We start from the raw sequence: 14,800 nt of genomic DNA on the forward strand, positions 1-14,800 counted from the left end.
ATGAGTGAACTTCGAATGAGGAAGAAGAAGAATACTCTAGATTACTAATGAAGAGAAAAGAAAAAATTTATTCTTCCACTAATGGGTCATGTAAAAGTTGTATTACAAGTGATACACATGCTCCTTACTTATACAATCTAAAAGCACACTTTCTTTGAAAACAAGTAACAAACTTCCTAACAAACTAACTAACTTGGTTGTAACTAACTCACTTAGTTAGTTGTAACCAACTTTATTAACAAACTAAAACTATCCTCCAACTAACTAAGTATCAAAGAGATGTTTGGCCTTCCAAACAGTAAGTTTAGAGCTCACTTGATCTATTAAATATTGAAAAACATCCCTTCTAGTTGTCTTGCCTGTAATTACTATTAGTGGCGAAACTAGCCGAAATTTTATCGAAGGGTCCAAATATAAAAAATAAAATATTATTTTTATGAGTTATTTTAGAAATAGAAAGTGTCAATTTCTAAAATAATTTTTATCTTTTCTATTTCTATAAAGTTTAATAAAAAAATTAGTTTAGTAGAAAAATCTAGATTACTAGAATAACTAGCTATAAAATATACTAACTTTTCTTTGTGAGCATAAACTATACTAACATATACATTAAAAATTAAACAAATTAATAAAATGGGGTAGCAAAGGCTACCCCCAAAGCTTGTACCAAATAAAAAATAAAAAAAAAAGGGAAATCAACAATCAATAACATAGTAATATTTACTTATTTTATTTTATGTAATCAAGTGAAATGGATGCAAAGCTAGAACTTCATGATGATCGACGGGAAAATAAACACAAAATTTCACAAGCATGCATCATGAATAAAAAATGTGCCCCTCTAGAATATTTTATTTTTGAGCTTATTCAAAACAGCTTATATAAATAAATAAGATTTTATGTATTTTTATGAGTTTGTCAAGGTTTTTATGAAATAATAGGTTAAAAAAGTACAATTTTGTTAGTGGGAACTTATAAATTACTCCCTCCGTCCCAATTTGATTGACACAGTTGACTGTTTCACGTATGCCGATGCATAACTTTGACGATTAATATTTTTAATTGTATAACAGTAAAAATCATAAAAATTTAATATTTTGAAAATACTCATCGAGGCGAATCAAACAACATCTTATATGCTGATATTTATTTTTGTTTATTAGTAGAAAAATAAGGTCAAAGCAACAACTGTGAATATTGCACAACAGTCAACTGCGTCAATCAAATTGGGACGGAGGGAATAACATAAAAACTTATTTATTTGCATATGTTGTTATGTATAAGCTCAAAAATAAGTTATTCCAAACAGACCGGCCATATTTATACGAACATTTTTTTTGGTCAAGTAGAGGTTAATAAATGGAAGATTCTGGGTTTAAACTTCGGCCCTACAAATAAAATGTAGGGCCGGTCCCCACTATTTGATGGCCTGACTCCGAAAATTATAAGTAATATAAAAAATAATCATCTTTATAACTTACATACCATTCTTATTCTTGCGCAAAAAAAAAATTCTAATCAATTACCACAAAATATCTTCTAGCTATAAGTTTAAGAATGCAACATAAGAGGGGGTAAATTAGGTTTTAAAATTTTTTACGGTTATTTTAGAGATTTTTGCTTCTTTATATTTTTTCGGAAAGTAACTGGGTTTGTTATTTTTATTTTTTAAAAAATCACACCGCCCACTTGCGGGGACCCCATTTAAAGTCAGAGTTTTTTTGCTCTGTATGGACTAGCCCACCGAAATTGGCACAAGTGGGAATCGAATTTGAGACCTTGAGAGGAGCATACTCCAAGATCCAAGCCAACATCACTAAACCAACCCAAGTGGGGTTTGATATTTTTGCAGTAAACTTCGGGAGATTATTTGCCTTAATTCTAATGTAAACCTATATTAATTTTGAGATACCACACATGAACTTAGAACATCAGATATATCATACATTCATGTAAACTTATTTGTGTATCTTCCACCATGAGATCATAAATAAATAGGAGTGTTCAATTATATGAGTTAGGGGTTTCAAAATAATTGCCGAATCAAACCGAACTGCTAAACTATACCGAATCGAACCAAAAGTAAAAGAACAATTATATGAGTTCATGAACCAAACCTATATTTTGAGCACGGTTCTTTAAAAAGACTTAATTGAAAATAACCAAACTAAACTACTAAGAACCGACCTGTGAACTACCCTTAATCCTGTTTGCGATTTCTTCGGCCTCAACTTGTGAATGATAAGTTCGGTTAGTTTTTTCTCTAAATCAAACTATGAAACCATGAATTAATTGCAGCCATAAATTAATCACAAATAAATCATAAATCTAACCTACAAATTGTTAGATCTTGTCTTGGGTGTCTAGTGCATATAACTTGAACAAGAAGAAGATGAAGTGATATGGTTTTTTGTGTTTTTGTATTGCGGAATTTGGTGAGATATAAATTTAGGGAGAAAACTCTCCTCAAATATAGGGTTATATGAAGAATACTAAAGTTCTTGTTTTATTCATTATGCTTATGGCTCTATATATAGAGCTACATAAAAACAATCATATATTTTTAAAACAAAACTAATCCTATAATAAATTCTAAACAAATCTTAAATATTCTAAATAGAAATATAAATCATAAAACCTAATATTATCATATTTTAAATATAAATCTAAATAATATTTAAATCTAAGATCTTCAGAAGATATTTAGGCATATTATTCTCAACACTCCTCCTTGACTGAATATCTTTTGTGCGTATCCAATCTGAGCTTCTTGAAAAATTATTCTTCTTGTTTTGATTCTTCTTCTTATCGCAAGCTTTAGCATCTTTGTGCCTTGTGGACTTCATGGTAGAAACATTGCATTTGTTATGACTTTTAGGTGATTTTTCACAAGCATATTTATTCTCCTCCTTAACTTGAAATTTCTTCAAAATACCTGAATCTTCGCGATCTTCTTTGAATTTAAGTTCTTTTTTCTCTTCAATAATATGATCATTCTTCATTAAATCTAAAACAAATCTTTTGCCTTTAATCTGAGATGTGATCACTTCCTTATTGTTTTGATCCTTAATCACACAACTTTTATGTTCAAATATCACTTTATAATTTTTCTCCAACAACTGAGCAACACTTAAAAGATTCTGATTAATTTCAGGAACATATAAAACATTGGAAATTTGTTTCATACCTGCATGAGTTTTAATTGAAATTGTTTCAATGCCTTCTACTGCAATTTGTTCTCCATTCCCAATTCTGACTTTGGAAATAGAAGTTTTATTGAGCTCTTTGAAAAGATCTCGATCATAAGTCATATGGTTTGTGCAACCACTGTCAATGAGCCATTCTTTTGACGGTTTGTTGGTTGTAAAACCTGAGATTGCAAGTAGTAGTTCCTGGTCTTCTTCATATTGTTCATGAGCAATGTTAACATCTCCTTGTTGTTGTTGTGATGTGCATACCTTCATCATATGACCTAATTTACCACATTTTTCACATTTTGTATCAGGCCTCCACCAACAATTCTTTGGTGAGTGATTATCCTTTTTGCAATGAGGACATGGTTTGTGTTGGTATTTCTTTCCAAAACCTTTTGCTAGACATATACCATCTATAGTTCTTTCTTCCCTCATAAGTCTTCTTTGTTCTTGTGCATGCAATGCATGTAACACTTCTGGCAGAGTGATTTTACTCAAATCTTTTGTGTTCTCCAAGGCGGCTATAGAGGCTTCATATCTTTCAGGTACCGTTACAAGGAGTTTTTCCACAATTCTGGAATCAGAAAATTGAGTGCCTAGTAATCGTACCTTATTAGCAATACCTAATAATTTATCAGCGTATGTCTTGATTGTTTCATCCTCCTTCATTCTTTGCAACTCGAACTCTCTCAATAAATTCATAACTTGCATGCTTCGAATCCTTTCATCTCCTTTATATTCTTCTTTTAGGTAATCCCAAATTTCTTTTGGTGTTTTGAGAGTCATGATTTTAATAAAGACGGTTTGTGAGACACTTGCAAACAAACAAGTCTTTGCCTTTTGTAACATCCCCCGGGCCCCATCATGGCGATCCCGGCTGTCACCTCACAATCTTCTCCACCCCCCTCTCTAGTGGAGTTTTTGCCTTCCGTGGGAATCGAACCACATACCCTGGGGTTCAAGTACGTGTTCAATCCACTCTCACTACCAATTGAGCTACGTAGCTCAATTGGTAGTGGAAATGGATTGAACACGTATTTGAACCCCAGGGTACGTGGTTCGATTCCCACGGAAGGCAAAAACTCCACTAGAGAGGGGGGTGGAGAAGATTGTGAGGTGACAGCCGGGATTGCCTACTAAATACGTAGAAAAGGGGCCCGGGCTGTTACACCTTTGCCCTCTTGGTTTTTCTTTCTTTATGAGTTTTCATCTGTTCTGCTGTGGGATCTTTTGGTAACGAAGAAACATCGTAATCATCCTCCACAGTTTCCGATAGATCTAGAGCATCTAAGAATGCCTCCATTCTCACCGCCCAAAGATCATAGTCTTCTCCATCAAAGATCGGAGGAGCAACCTTTGAAAAATCCATCTTCACAGGTCCTTATGAACGTTGGCTCGGATGCCACTGATATGGTTTTTTGTGTTTTTGTATTGCGGAATTTGGTGAGATATAAATTTAGGGAGAAAACTCTCCTCAAATATAGGGTTATATGAAGAATACTAAAGTTCTTGTTTTATTCATTATGCTTATGGCTCTATATATAGAGCTACATAAAAACAAATCATATATTTTTAAAACAAAACTAATCCTATAATAAATTCTAAACAAATCTTAAATATTCTAAATAGAAATATAAATCATAAAACCTAATATTATCATATTTTAAATATAAATCTAAATAATATTTAAATCGAAGATCTTCAGAAGATATTTAGGCATATTATTCTCAACATGAAGAACATGATGATCGTAATTGCACAAAAGAATTTTAAAGTGTGTGAACACATTGCACTTTAAATTCGATTCTCCACCACCAATTCATGGACACCAAATAAAATGGGTAAATCGATGAATCCCCTTCAGAAGACTTTGAAATCTTAAATATGGATTGCCCACTACCAAACTATCGACTAATGATAGTTTATAGAACTCTCACTCAATCGGTGAAACAGCTCCCCAAAACAGCGAGAGAAGCCGGAAAAGCTAAAGATTTCCCAATAACTCTTAGGGAGGATTCTTCAAAGTCGTTTCAGCGCGCCTTGCTTCTCTTGGATACTCAATGAATGTCTTCTTTAAACCTGCACACTTAAGCAAATCATTAGTAACACCAATTGTCCTTTAAATATTTTGTTATCATCAAAATCATAGAAAGAGATTAACAAACCAATTTTGTTCCAATAGTAATTACTATTGAACAAACATCTCATAAACATATTCAATCAAATTTAACAGCTCCAACAAATTAATGTATTAGACTCCCTTGTAATATTTATTAATAAAAAATAGGCTTAACTACACATTTGGTCCCTTACGTTTATTTTAGGTTTCTATTTGGTCCCTTACGTTTAAAAAGTATCAATTTGGTCCCTTACGTTTATTTTAGGTTTCAAGTTAGTCTTTTCCGTCAATTTTGTCACATGTGGCATTCAATTTGCATATGTGGACAAACATGTGGCACTTGTACACGCTGACACGTGTACTGTTCAAACGGTGTTAGTGACAAAACTAACGGAAAGGACTAACTTGAAACCAAAAATAAACGTAAGGGATCAAATTGATACTTTTTAAACGTAAGAGACCAAATTGAAACATAAAATAAACGTAAGGGACCAAATATGTAGTTAAGCCTAAAAAATAAAAACAATAGTAAAATTATTGTAAATTTTTGGAGTTATCCGGTTCAACTTATCCTACAATTGTCGAATAACCTAAGATATATACAAATTTGTAAAAGAGCATCATTTAATTGAATTATCTACCTTATAAGTCAAGAAAATCCGATTTGATGAAAATCTCTCGATCAAGAAAAATATTTAATGTAGGAAGAAGGTGCAATGTTTCAAAAAAGATAAATCACATATTGACACGTCACAATATTAGTTAGAATATACAAAAAAAAAAAAATTAAATTGGCTATAAAATTACCCCCTCAAACCCTAATTTCAATGCGCCGTTTAACACATCCACCCTATTAGTCCCCCCTAATTCTCTCTTTTTGTGCTTCATCCATGTCAGGCGGAAAGAAAACCCGAGGTCGTCAAAAGATTGAAATCAAAAAGATAAGCAATGAAAGAAGCATGCAAGTTGCCTTCTCAAAGCGCCGTAATGGGCTCTTCCAGAAAGCTTATGAGCTTTTCACTCTCTGTGGGGCATATGTTGCTCTAATTATATTTTCACCTAGTGGGAAGGTTTTTTCCTTTGGTAACCCCGATCTTTATACGGTCATAGATCGTTATTTCTCACGGGTCCCACCTGTAAACAACAACATTAGGCAATTCATTGAGGGTTTTCCTAGCACCAACGTGCGCGACCTCAATGCTCAGTTGACTCAGGCCAATGATGCACTAGATCGCGAAAAAAAGCGTGGCGATGATCTAAGTCATATTTGCAAGATGATTGAGGATCCATCTTGGTGGGCTTCACCCATTGACGAGATGAACAAGGATCAACTTGAATTGTTGAAGAAGGCTTTGGAGGAGCTGAATAAAAATGTTGCTGAACCAGCTGATAGGCTTGAAATCCTGGGTGCTCCTGCCCAAACTCAACAGGCTCAAATGTCTCCACCACATGTTTTTCAGAATCCTATGGGAGGAGGAGGAGGAGAAAATGGACCCTCCTGATCCTTTTGATATGGGGGATTAAATCCACCTTAGATGCCCCAAAATATAATTATAAAATTATATTTCTAATTTATGTTTCATTATGAACAACTCAGAATAAATGGCATCTTATTTATATTTCAATATTTCTCCAAAATTTTAATATTTTGAAGTCCAATGAATTGATATTTCATGCCCTCGTCGTTGTTTAATTATCTAGTTGGGCCTTTTTTACAATTACCATATATCTTAATAGCGTGCTAATTATTGCGAAAGTTCACAGCAAGAAACGCAAGAATTCCTCATATAAAAAGGACAGCAACAAAATAACTTGATGGAGCAGAATACATGGGGTAGTTGGAAATAAAATAAGCAGCTCAGATCTATTCTTCTCTTTCGTTAGCCAATTAATCGTAAAAACAAGCATTATAATACATAATGATTATTATATACATAAATATATATCTTAAATACAATAACATATCTTTGTCAAAAAAAAAAAATACAATAAACATATCAATGAACATGTCATTATACCATTATAAAATTAAATACATGATGATTTTAGAGTTAAATATATTTTACTTTTTTACTATGTATTCATTCATTCAAATTGAAAATACATCAATCATTACAAATTCAAGATTGCTAAAAACTGAAAAAAGATGAATCTACAAACAATCTTGCAGCACCTAGGTTAATAGCATACAACGGCATCATGAAAGTGCCTACAAATATGACAAAATAAAAGTAACCAGAATCTTCATACTCCCGGATCGGCAACGTTGACGTCCAAGTCTTCATCGGATTTGTAATGAGTTGAGGTAGATATGTCAATTTGAATCAACGAAACACCGTACTAAAATGAAAACCAACAAATGCCGCACGAGACGACGATAAACACAACGCCGCACAAGACGACCACAAACACAACGTCGCACAAGACGACCACAAACTTAAAAAACAAAAAACGAAGAAGCAAATCTATGTGAATAATCACTTATTTAAATGAAAAGAAAAAGCAAAAACAATTTAAAGGGGTGATTTTGGGTCAAAAATTGACCCTAAAACCACTCCTCCTTGGTGGATGAACAAAAGAAAAAGCTAGGGTTGATGGGAAGGGGCAGCGGCTGTGCAAATGAGAGAGAGATGCAGAGTTAAACACTAAGATACATTAGGTAAATATGTTTTGAGTCACTACAAAATTGTGTTCTTTCAAGTTTAAACCGTATTAAATTTTAATGGTAATTTTAGTCTTTCATAATATAATTTAATTTCGATTTACACTTTTTCTATTAAGATAATGAAAAAAACAATTAATAGAGTAAAGTATAATAGCTTGAATATTAATATTGTATAGTGCGAAATTAGTTTCGTTGCAAAATTACTCGCCGGTGCAAGATTGTTGTGTCATATATGAATAATATTGAACTTGTTGGGATGATATTTCTCATTTTAATTTAATTTCTCATATATGTGACGTACAAAACAAAATTTGTAGACTATAATTCATAGGATTGATGTTTATTATATCTACCTAGAGTGAGAAAAAATTACTTGTGATAATATACTTGAAAACTATTTTTCTATATATCATTTTGAAAAAGATGGAGTAGTAATATATATTCCTACTACATCATGCAGACTTGCAGTTATTTTAGGCATCATTGATAAATATATGTTCGGTATTTTTTTATATTCCGATGACAAATATTTGTTCCATAATTTTTATATTTATCAATGATAAATATTTACCCCATATTTTTTTATGGATCAAAAACAAATGTTTGTCCTACTTCTTTTTTTTTCTTTTTCATATTAATCAAATAACAAATATTTGTTTAGTGATATTTTTAAGTATCAACTAGTTTAAAGACCCGTGCATTCGCATGGGTCCATTGACTTTTATTCGATATTTAAGTTTATCATTATATTAAGGTAGAAAAATTATTTAGAGTTAAATATTTAAAAAAATGTTATATAATATTGTTAAATATAAGTGGAATTTCGTCAATAAAAGAAAATAATGGTTCCGTGTATATTTTTATGTATCAACTAGTTTAAATTTGACTCTAAAATGGTGGTAGATGATGTGCACAAAAACAAGCCAAATTGCTCTGAGTATAGTTCACTTATTTGTAACTGTAGAACCTTACTCTTGCAAGGGCAGCTTTAACTCATGCTTCTCGCATTCCTTTTAATGTTATTCCTCATTGTATTGCTACAATAATTATGAATGAAATGTCTTATGTTTGCTTGCATAAAAAAAAAAAAAAAACTAGTTTAAAGACCCGTGTATATTTTGAAAAAGGTGGGGCCTACTCTACCATTTCATAAATTGCGGGTATATGCCCATCAATCAATAAGAACAAGTCACATGAGTGGATTTATATGTGGTACCCACAAGAAACTTGTAACAAACGTTTGAATTTGCACACATACGTAGACTTGCATAATATAGCTTGTTCTCATTGGTTGATGGGTAAATACCCTCAATTTATGAAAGGGTAGATTAGACAAAACCTTAAAAATATAAGTAGAATTTCGTAAAAAAAACTAGTTTAAAGACCCTTGTTATATAAAATTGTTAAAATATAAGTGGAATTTCGTAAAAAAAAAAAGAAAATAATGGTCCCGTTTATATTTTTAATAAAAATTATAAATTTATTAGGATTATTTATCGTAATTTAGTAAGTTTGATGCTAATTAACTTTATTATATTATTATTATTGGTTAGTGTTTATCTTTCTTTTCTTTTTTTGACGAAAAATATTTTGTGTTTTTTTTATAGAGTGTATTTTTTTTTTTTTATTTCTTTATTCCTACTTTTATGCAGTTTCTTCTTTTTTTTTTTTTGGAATCAAGCAAACTTAGTGTATTTCATTTATAATAATAGTTTCAATACAAGGTGGACAATAATCAAAAATTTGGGGACTAGCATTAAAATGAGTTGCCTGCGCAAGATCATGAGCTACTCGATTGGTTTGTCTCCTAACATAACTGACCTTACAGTTTTGACTCATATTTAATAATCTACGACACGACTCAATAATAACACCAAACTCGGTGTTGTTTCTAGACTTCTTATTTATAGCTTGTACCACTTGGAGGCAATCAGTTTCAATTTGAACATTTGACATATTAGCATTTTGTAACCATTGAAGTGCTTCCAGAACACCCAGTGCTTCCACCTCTGCTATCTCTGGTTTTCCGTTAAGTCTTCTCGTGTATGCACGCACAAATTTCCCTTGATCATCGCGCACACATGCCCTATACAATATATGTTCAGCTCCGCATAGCATGCTCTATCTATATTACATTTTAGTGCTCCCACCGGAGGTTTTTTAAGTTTCTTCTTATTTTTCTATAATTATTTTATTGACTAATCTTATATAATCTTGTTATTGATATTTTTTGTTGCTATTTTTATGCGTATAGTTTGTTCTGTTTTGTTTCTATTGTTAAGCATATCTTCTTTTTATTGTATTTATCTTATATTATTTTTATATATATTTTTTAGTGAAATTACAAAGAAGGATACAAAATCTGCAACGTTGTTTAAACTAAAATAAATAAGGACAAATTAGTAAATTGGGTGGTAATCAATTTTAATATATTAGAAGTCGATGACAAATATTTATCTTGTGTTCTTTATTTATAATTATCAAGGATTGATATATTTTTGTCATTGTTTTTATGTATCAATGTCAAACATCTATTTTATCCATGAGTATTATTAAAAAAAATGTGAACATTAATATATGATTAGAAATATTGGCCCCAGTAAAAATTATAAAAAAGTAGAGCATGCGTAATAATATATCATTATAAATATAGGTCTGCAGAGAGATTATAAAAATTAGACACACATATTAATATATGATTAGAAATATAGGTTAGTGTTTTTTTAAAAAAGAAAAAGAAATAGGCACGCATATTATTAGATGACTAGAACTTCGACCCGTGCGGTGCACAAGTCTAATTAGCCTAATACGTAAGAAATAAAAAAATTGTAATATTAAAAGGTATTTTAAAAAAAATATTGTAAGCAAAGGATGTGAGTTTGACTCCCACTGTGGACAAATTTAATTTTTTTTAAAAATTTAAAACTACAATAAAAAGAGAGGGAAAATGAGCGGGAAAAAGATTAGGTTTAGGGTTCGCGTATCGGAATAAACTTAGAATATATAAGAGGAGATTATAAATGCATTTAATATTAGGATGACAAAATTACACTACAGGTCCTTTATCTTATTTTTTTGTAACATTTTGGTCCACTGTAGACAAATTAACTTTTTTAAATATAAAACTACAATAAAAAGAGAGGGAAAATGATTAGGTTTAAGGTTAGCTTATCGGAATAAGCTTAGAATATAAGAGGTATGCAAAGGATGCGGGTTCGATTCCCACTGTAGACAAATTAATTTTTTTTTAATATAAAACTGCAATAAAAAGGGAGGGAAAATGATTAGGTTTAAGGTTAACTTATTGGAATAAGCTTAGAATATAAGAGATAAGCAAAGGATGCGGGTTCGATTTCCACTGTAGATAAATTAATTTTTTTAAATATAAAATTGCAATAAAAAGGGAGGGAAAATGATTAGGTTTAGGGTTAGCTTATCGGAATAAGCTTAGAATATAAGAGATAAGAGATATGAGAAGATTATAAATGCATTTAATATTAGGTTAACATATTAGGATTTTTAATTTCAATCACAATTAAAGCACATGTTCTAGTGGTTAAAAAACATTATTATAAGCAAAGGATGCAGGTTCGATTCCCATTGTAGACAAATTAATTTTTTTAAATATAAAATTGCAATAAAAAGGGAGAGAAAATGATCAGGTTTAGGGTTAGCTTATCGGAATAAGCTTAGAATATAAGAGATTAGAAATACAGATTATAAAAAAAGTAAACACACATATTAATATATGATTAGAGATTATAAAAAAATCGGCACGCATATTATTAGATGATTAGAAATACAGATTCCCGTATAAATTACTACTATAAAAAAAAAGAAAAAGGCATGCATCTTAATATATGATTAGAAATATAAGTCTCATAGAAATTATAAGAAAAATATACACTTGTATTAATATATATATATATATATATATATATATATATATATATATATATATATATATATATATATATATATATATATATATATATATATATATATATATATATATATATATATATATATGAGGAGAAATATATGTCTCAAAATATAGGTTCCACAAAAATAATTAAAAGAACAAAATGGCCTTATTTTGGCCAAGTGTCCATTTATTAGGAGGGCTAATGTGTATCTTTCTATAGTATTTTTTTTCTTAACTAATCTAGTGATTAGAAATTACACCTTTAAAATGAATAAGTGGGATAATTGAGGTTTGAACTCCGACCCCTAGCATATATGATGGAGGCTCTGCAAATGCAAAGAATCGCAACCAACTAATAAAGTGATAAGTTATCGTTCTCCACGAGAATTTAGAAAGTAAAGTTGTTTTGCATTCGTTTTGTTTGTTTGAGAGAGTTTTGCGTTAAAATAAATAACAATAAAGTAATGGACGAGAAATTAAAGAGCAATAAATAAAAAGGTGTGCAAGTAGATGCACAAGGTGGTTAAGTGTTTCGAATCCCTCCCTTACTACTGCTTGGTAAGTGGCGTTATAATATACCTCATTACTAGTTATAAGCTACCAGATTAATTTCCATCAAAATAAGCCTAGTATTACTATACTTATTTATATTGCAATCTGACTTAGGTCGAACCAATTAAGCGTTGATAGGTTTAGCTTTCGTTATTTCGTATCATTACCTTTAACGGGTTCAACCTATAAAGAGTGCGTCCTAACCTTTAAAAGTTCAGAATTTAACAAGTTCTCTACCCCCACTCGATTTCCTAATATCATTGCAGAATTTAACTACGTGTGATTCTTAATTCTGCCGCTGTACCGTCAGATACTGAATTTAATGGTCTCATATTGGTAGGATGAAATGTATTTTGGTCTGACCTATTAATTATGTTGTCACGGGATCAGCTAATTTCCTCTAGGTTCATTAACTTAATGTGATCAATATTAAGAATGAATAATTAAAACAAAGACAAATATAGAAAATAACTTAATAACAATTGAGCATAAACTTTATCGAACAAGTAGGGTTACATGTCTCAAGCATTCATAAGGGAGTTCATCTACTCGACCTAACCTAGTAAAAATAAATTACAAAGACAATAAAAGAAAATAACTTTATTGGCCTTGGAGTTCATTGGCCCTCCTTGCCTCCTCCTTATAGTTCTCCTAACTCTAGAGTGAATATTGAATAGCTCTCGATATTTCTGAATGAATAATAGTGAAGGAGGAGGGTTCTATTTATAGTTTTCCAGCTGGATTTGAGCTTTTTCTGCGCACCCATCGTATCCATCGTAACCACGATAGCATGTAATTTTGCCTCATCGTGGCCACGATGGATCATATCATGGTACGATGGAAGATTTGATCAGGATTTTCTATTTTTCTTCAACCGTCGTTCATCGTGCCACGATGGTATGTCATCGTGGTACGATGGAAAGATTTATTGCAGATTTTCTTCAATTTAAACCGCCTTCTCATCGTGTCGCGTTGGATCTCATCGTAAGTACGATGGTGTGCGCTATTTTTGACGTTTTTGCCCTTTTTTTATGTTTTTTCCACTTTTCTTACTTCTAGGCCAAATAACTTCACTTTTCCATATATTTGCTTGCTTTTGGGCTTCAATTGCTATTAAAACTACCCTAAATTACTATTAAAAACATCATATAATTGATTGTCATCAATATATAATGCAATGTCTTGCCAACTGAGCTAAGCTCACGGGGACGAGGACAATTATTATTTATTTATTGTGTAAAATGCCAACTACCACCCTGAAATATTAAAATTCGTCAAATACCCTATGAAATTGTAAAACGTCAATCAAATTGGCCTCTGCTTCGTTTGTTACGTCTATGTTGAGACTTCAAAAGCACATTGTTTGAACATTCAACCTCCTAGCATCACCAGAATCATCATTATCATTGCTTTCAAAATCAGAACCAAGAGATTCTAACCACCCAATAGACCAATCTGAGTCATCAGATTCATAACCAGACAAGAAACATCAATCACCACAATCATACTCTTTATCAATTCTTGTCTCATCCATATTTTCCTCGTCAAAATAGACAGAGTAAACGGAGCAGAGGACAATTTGATTGACGTTTTACAATTTTAAGGGGGTATTTGCCTATTTCCAAATTTCAAGGATATTTGACATTTTATTCTTTATTTATTACTAGATATTTCATGTAACGACCCAAATTTATTATTCACTACGTAAGTGTTTAATTATTTGGTGACGTGGTTTTTAAGTAAGATAGTAACTTTAAGTTATTAATCGAGAGTTTTAGTTAACGCGCGAGTTAGTGAGAGTTAACACGAGTTGGGCCAAGTTAGTGGGCTTGAGGCCCAATGGGCCTTGTCTCATGAGAGGGGGGCGCTATTTATAGCCCATTAGAGAGAGAAAGTCTCATTTTCTCAACAATTGTGAAGGAGGAAGTGAGAAGGGAGAGCTCAAGAGCTAGGGCAAGAGGAAGTGAAGGGATTCAAGAGCAAATCTTCGAGTTTTTCTTCGAATAAGGTAAGAGAGTAGATTTCATATTCGTGGGTGATACGAGGAAGGGGAGAATGTCGATTTCTCCTCACCCGAACTTCCTCCACCCCATTTTCGTTTTAGTTTTGAATGGATTTTCTTAATGGAAATTGATTCTAAGGTTCATAACATGCTTAATATGCTTTTAACATGATGTATGAACAAATTTAATGGTTAAAAACGGAATTATAGATGATTAAACTCAAGAACATTGTGTTTTTGTGAGTTTTGAGTAAAAGTATTAAATCTTTACTTTTTCGATGTATTTGATGTAGATCTGAGAATCAATCCGTCCTTTTATGTTTATATATATGTTATGTACATG

At 31.5% G+C, this 14,800-nt stretch overlaps 1 protein-coding gene across 1 annotated transcript; it reads left to right on the forward strand.

The window, feature by feature from the left end:
* Window positions 1-6,203: 6,203 nt before the first annotated feature.
* Window positions 6,204-6,815, forward strand: LOC123886058 (agamous-like MADS-box protein AGL62). Its single transcript, XM_045935397.1, has one exon. The coding sequence runs from the start codon at window positions 6,204-6,206 to the stop codon at window positions 6,813-6,815; it is 612 nt and encodes a 203-aa protein (XP_045791353.1).
* Window positions 6,816-14,800: the final 7,985 nt, after the last annotated feature.

This window comes from Trifolium pratense, linkage group LG5 (assembly GCF_020283565.1).
Source record: "Trifolium pratense cultivar HEN17-A07 linkage group LG5, ARS_RC_1.1, whole genome shotgun sequence".
Lineage (NCBI taxonomy): Eukaryota > Viridiplantae > Streptophyta > Magnoliopsida > Fabales > Fabaceae > Trifolium > Trifolium pratense.

Coding starts and splice junctions, on each gene's coding strand:
- LOC123886058 (XM_045935397.1), top strand. CDS start 6,204: ATGTCAGGCGGAAAGAAAACCCGAGGTCGTCAAAAGATTGAAATCAAA.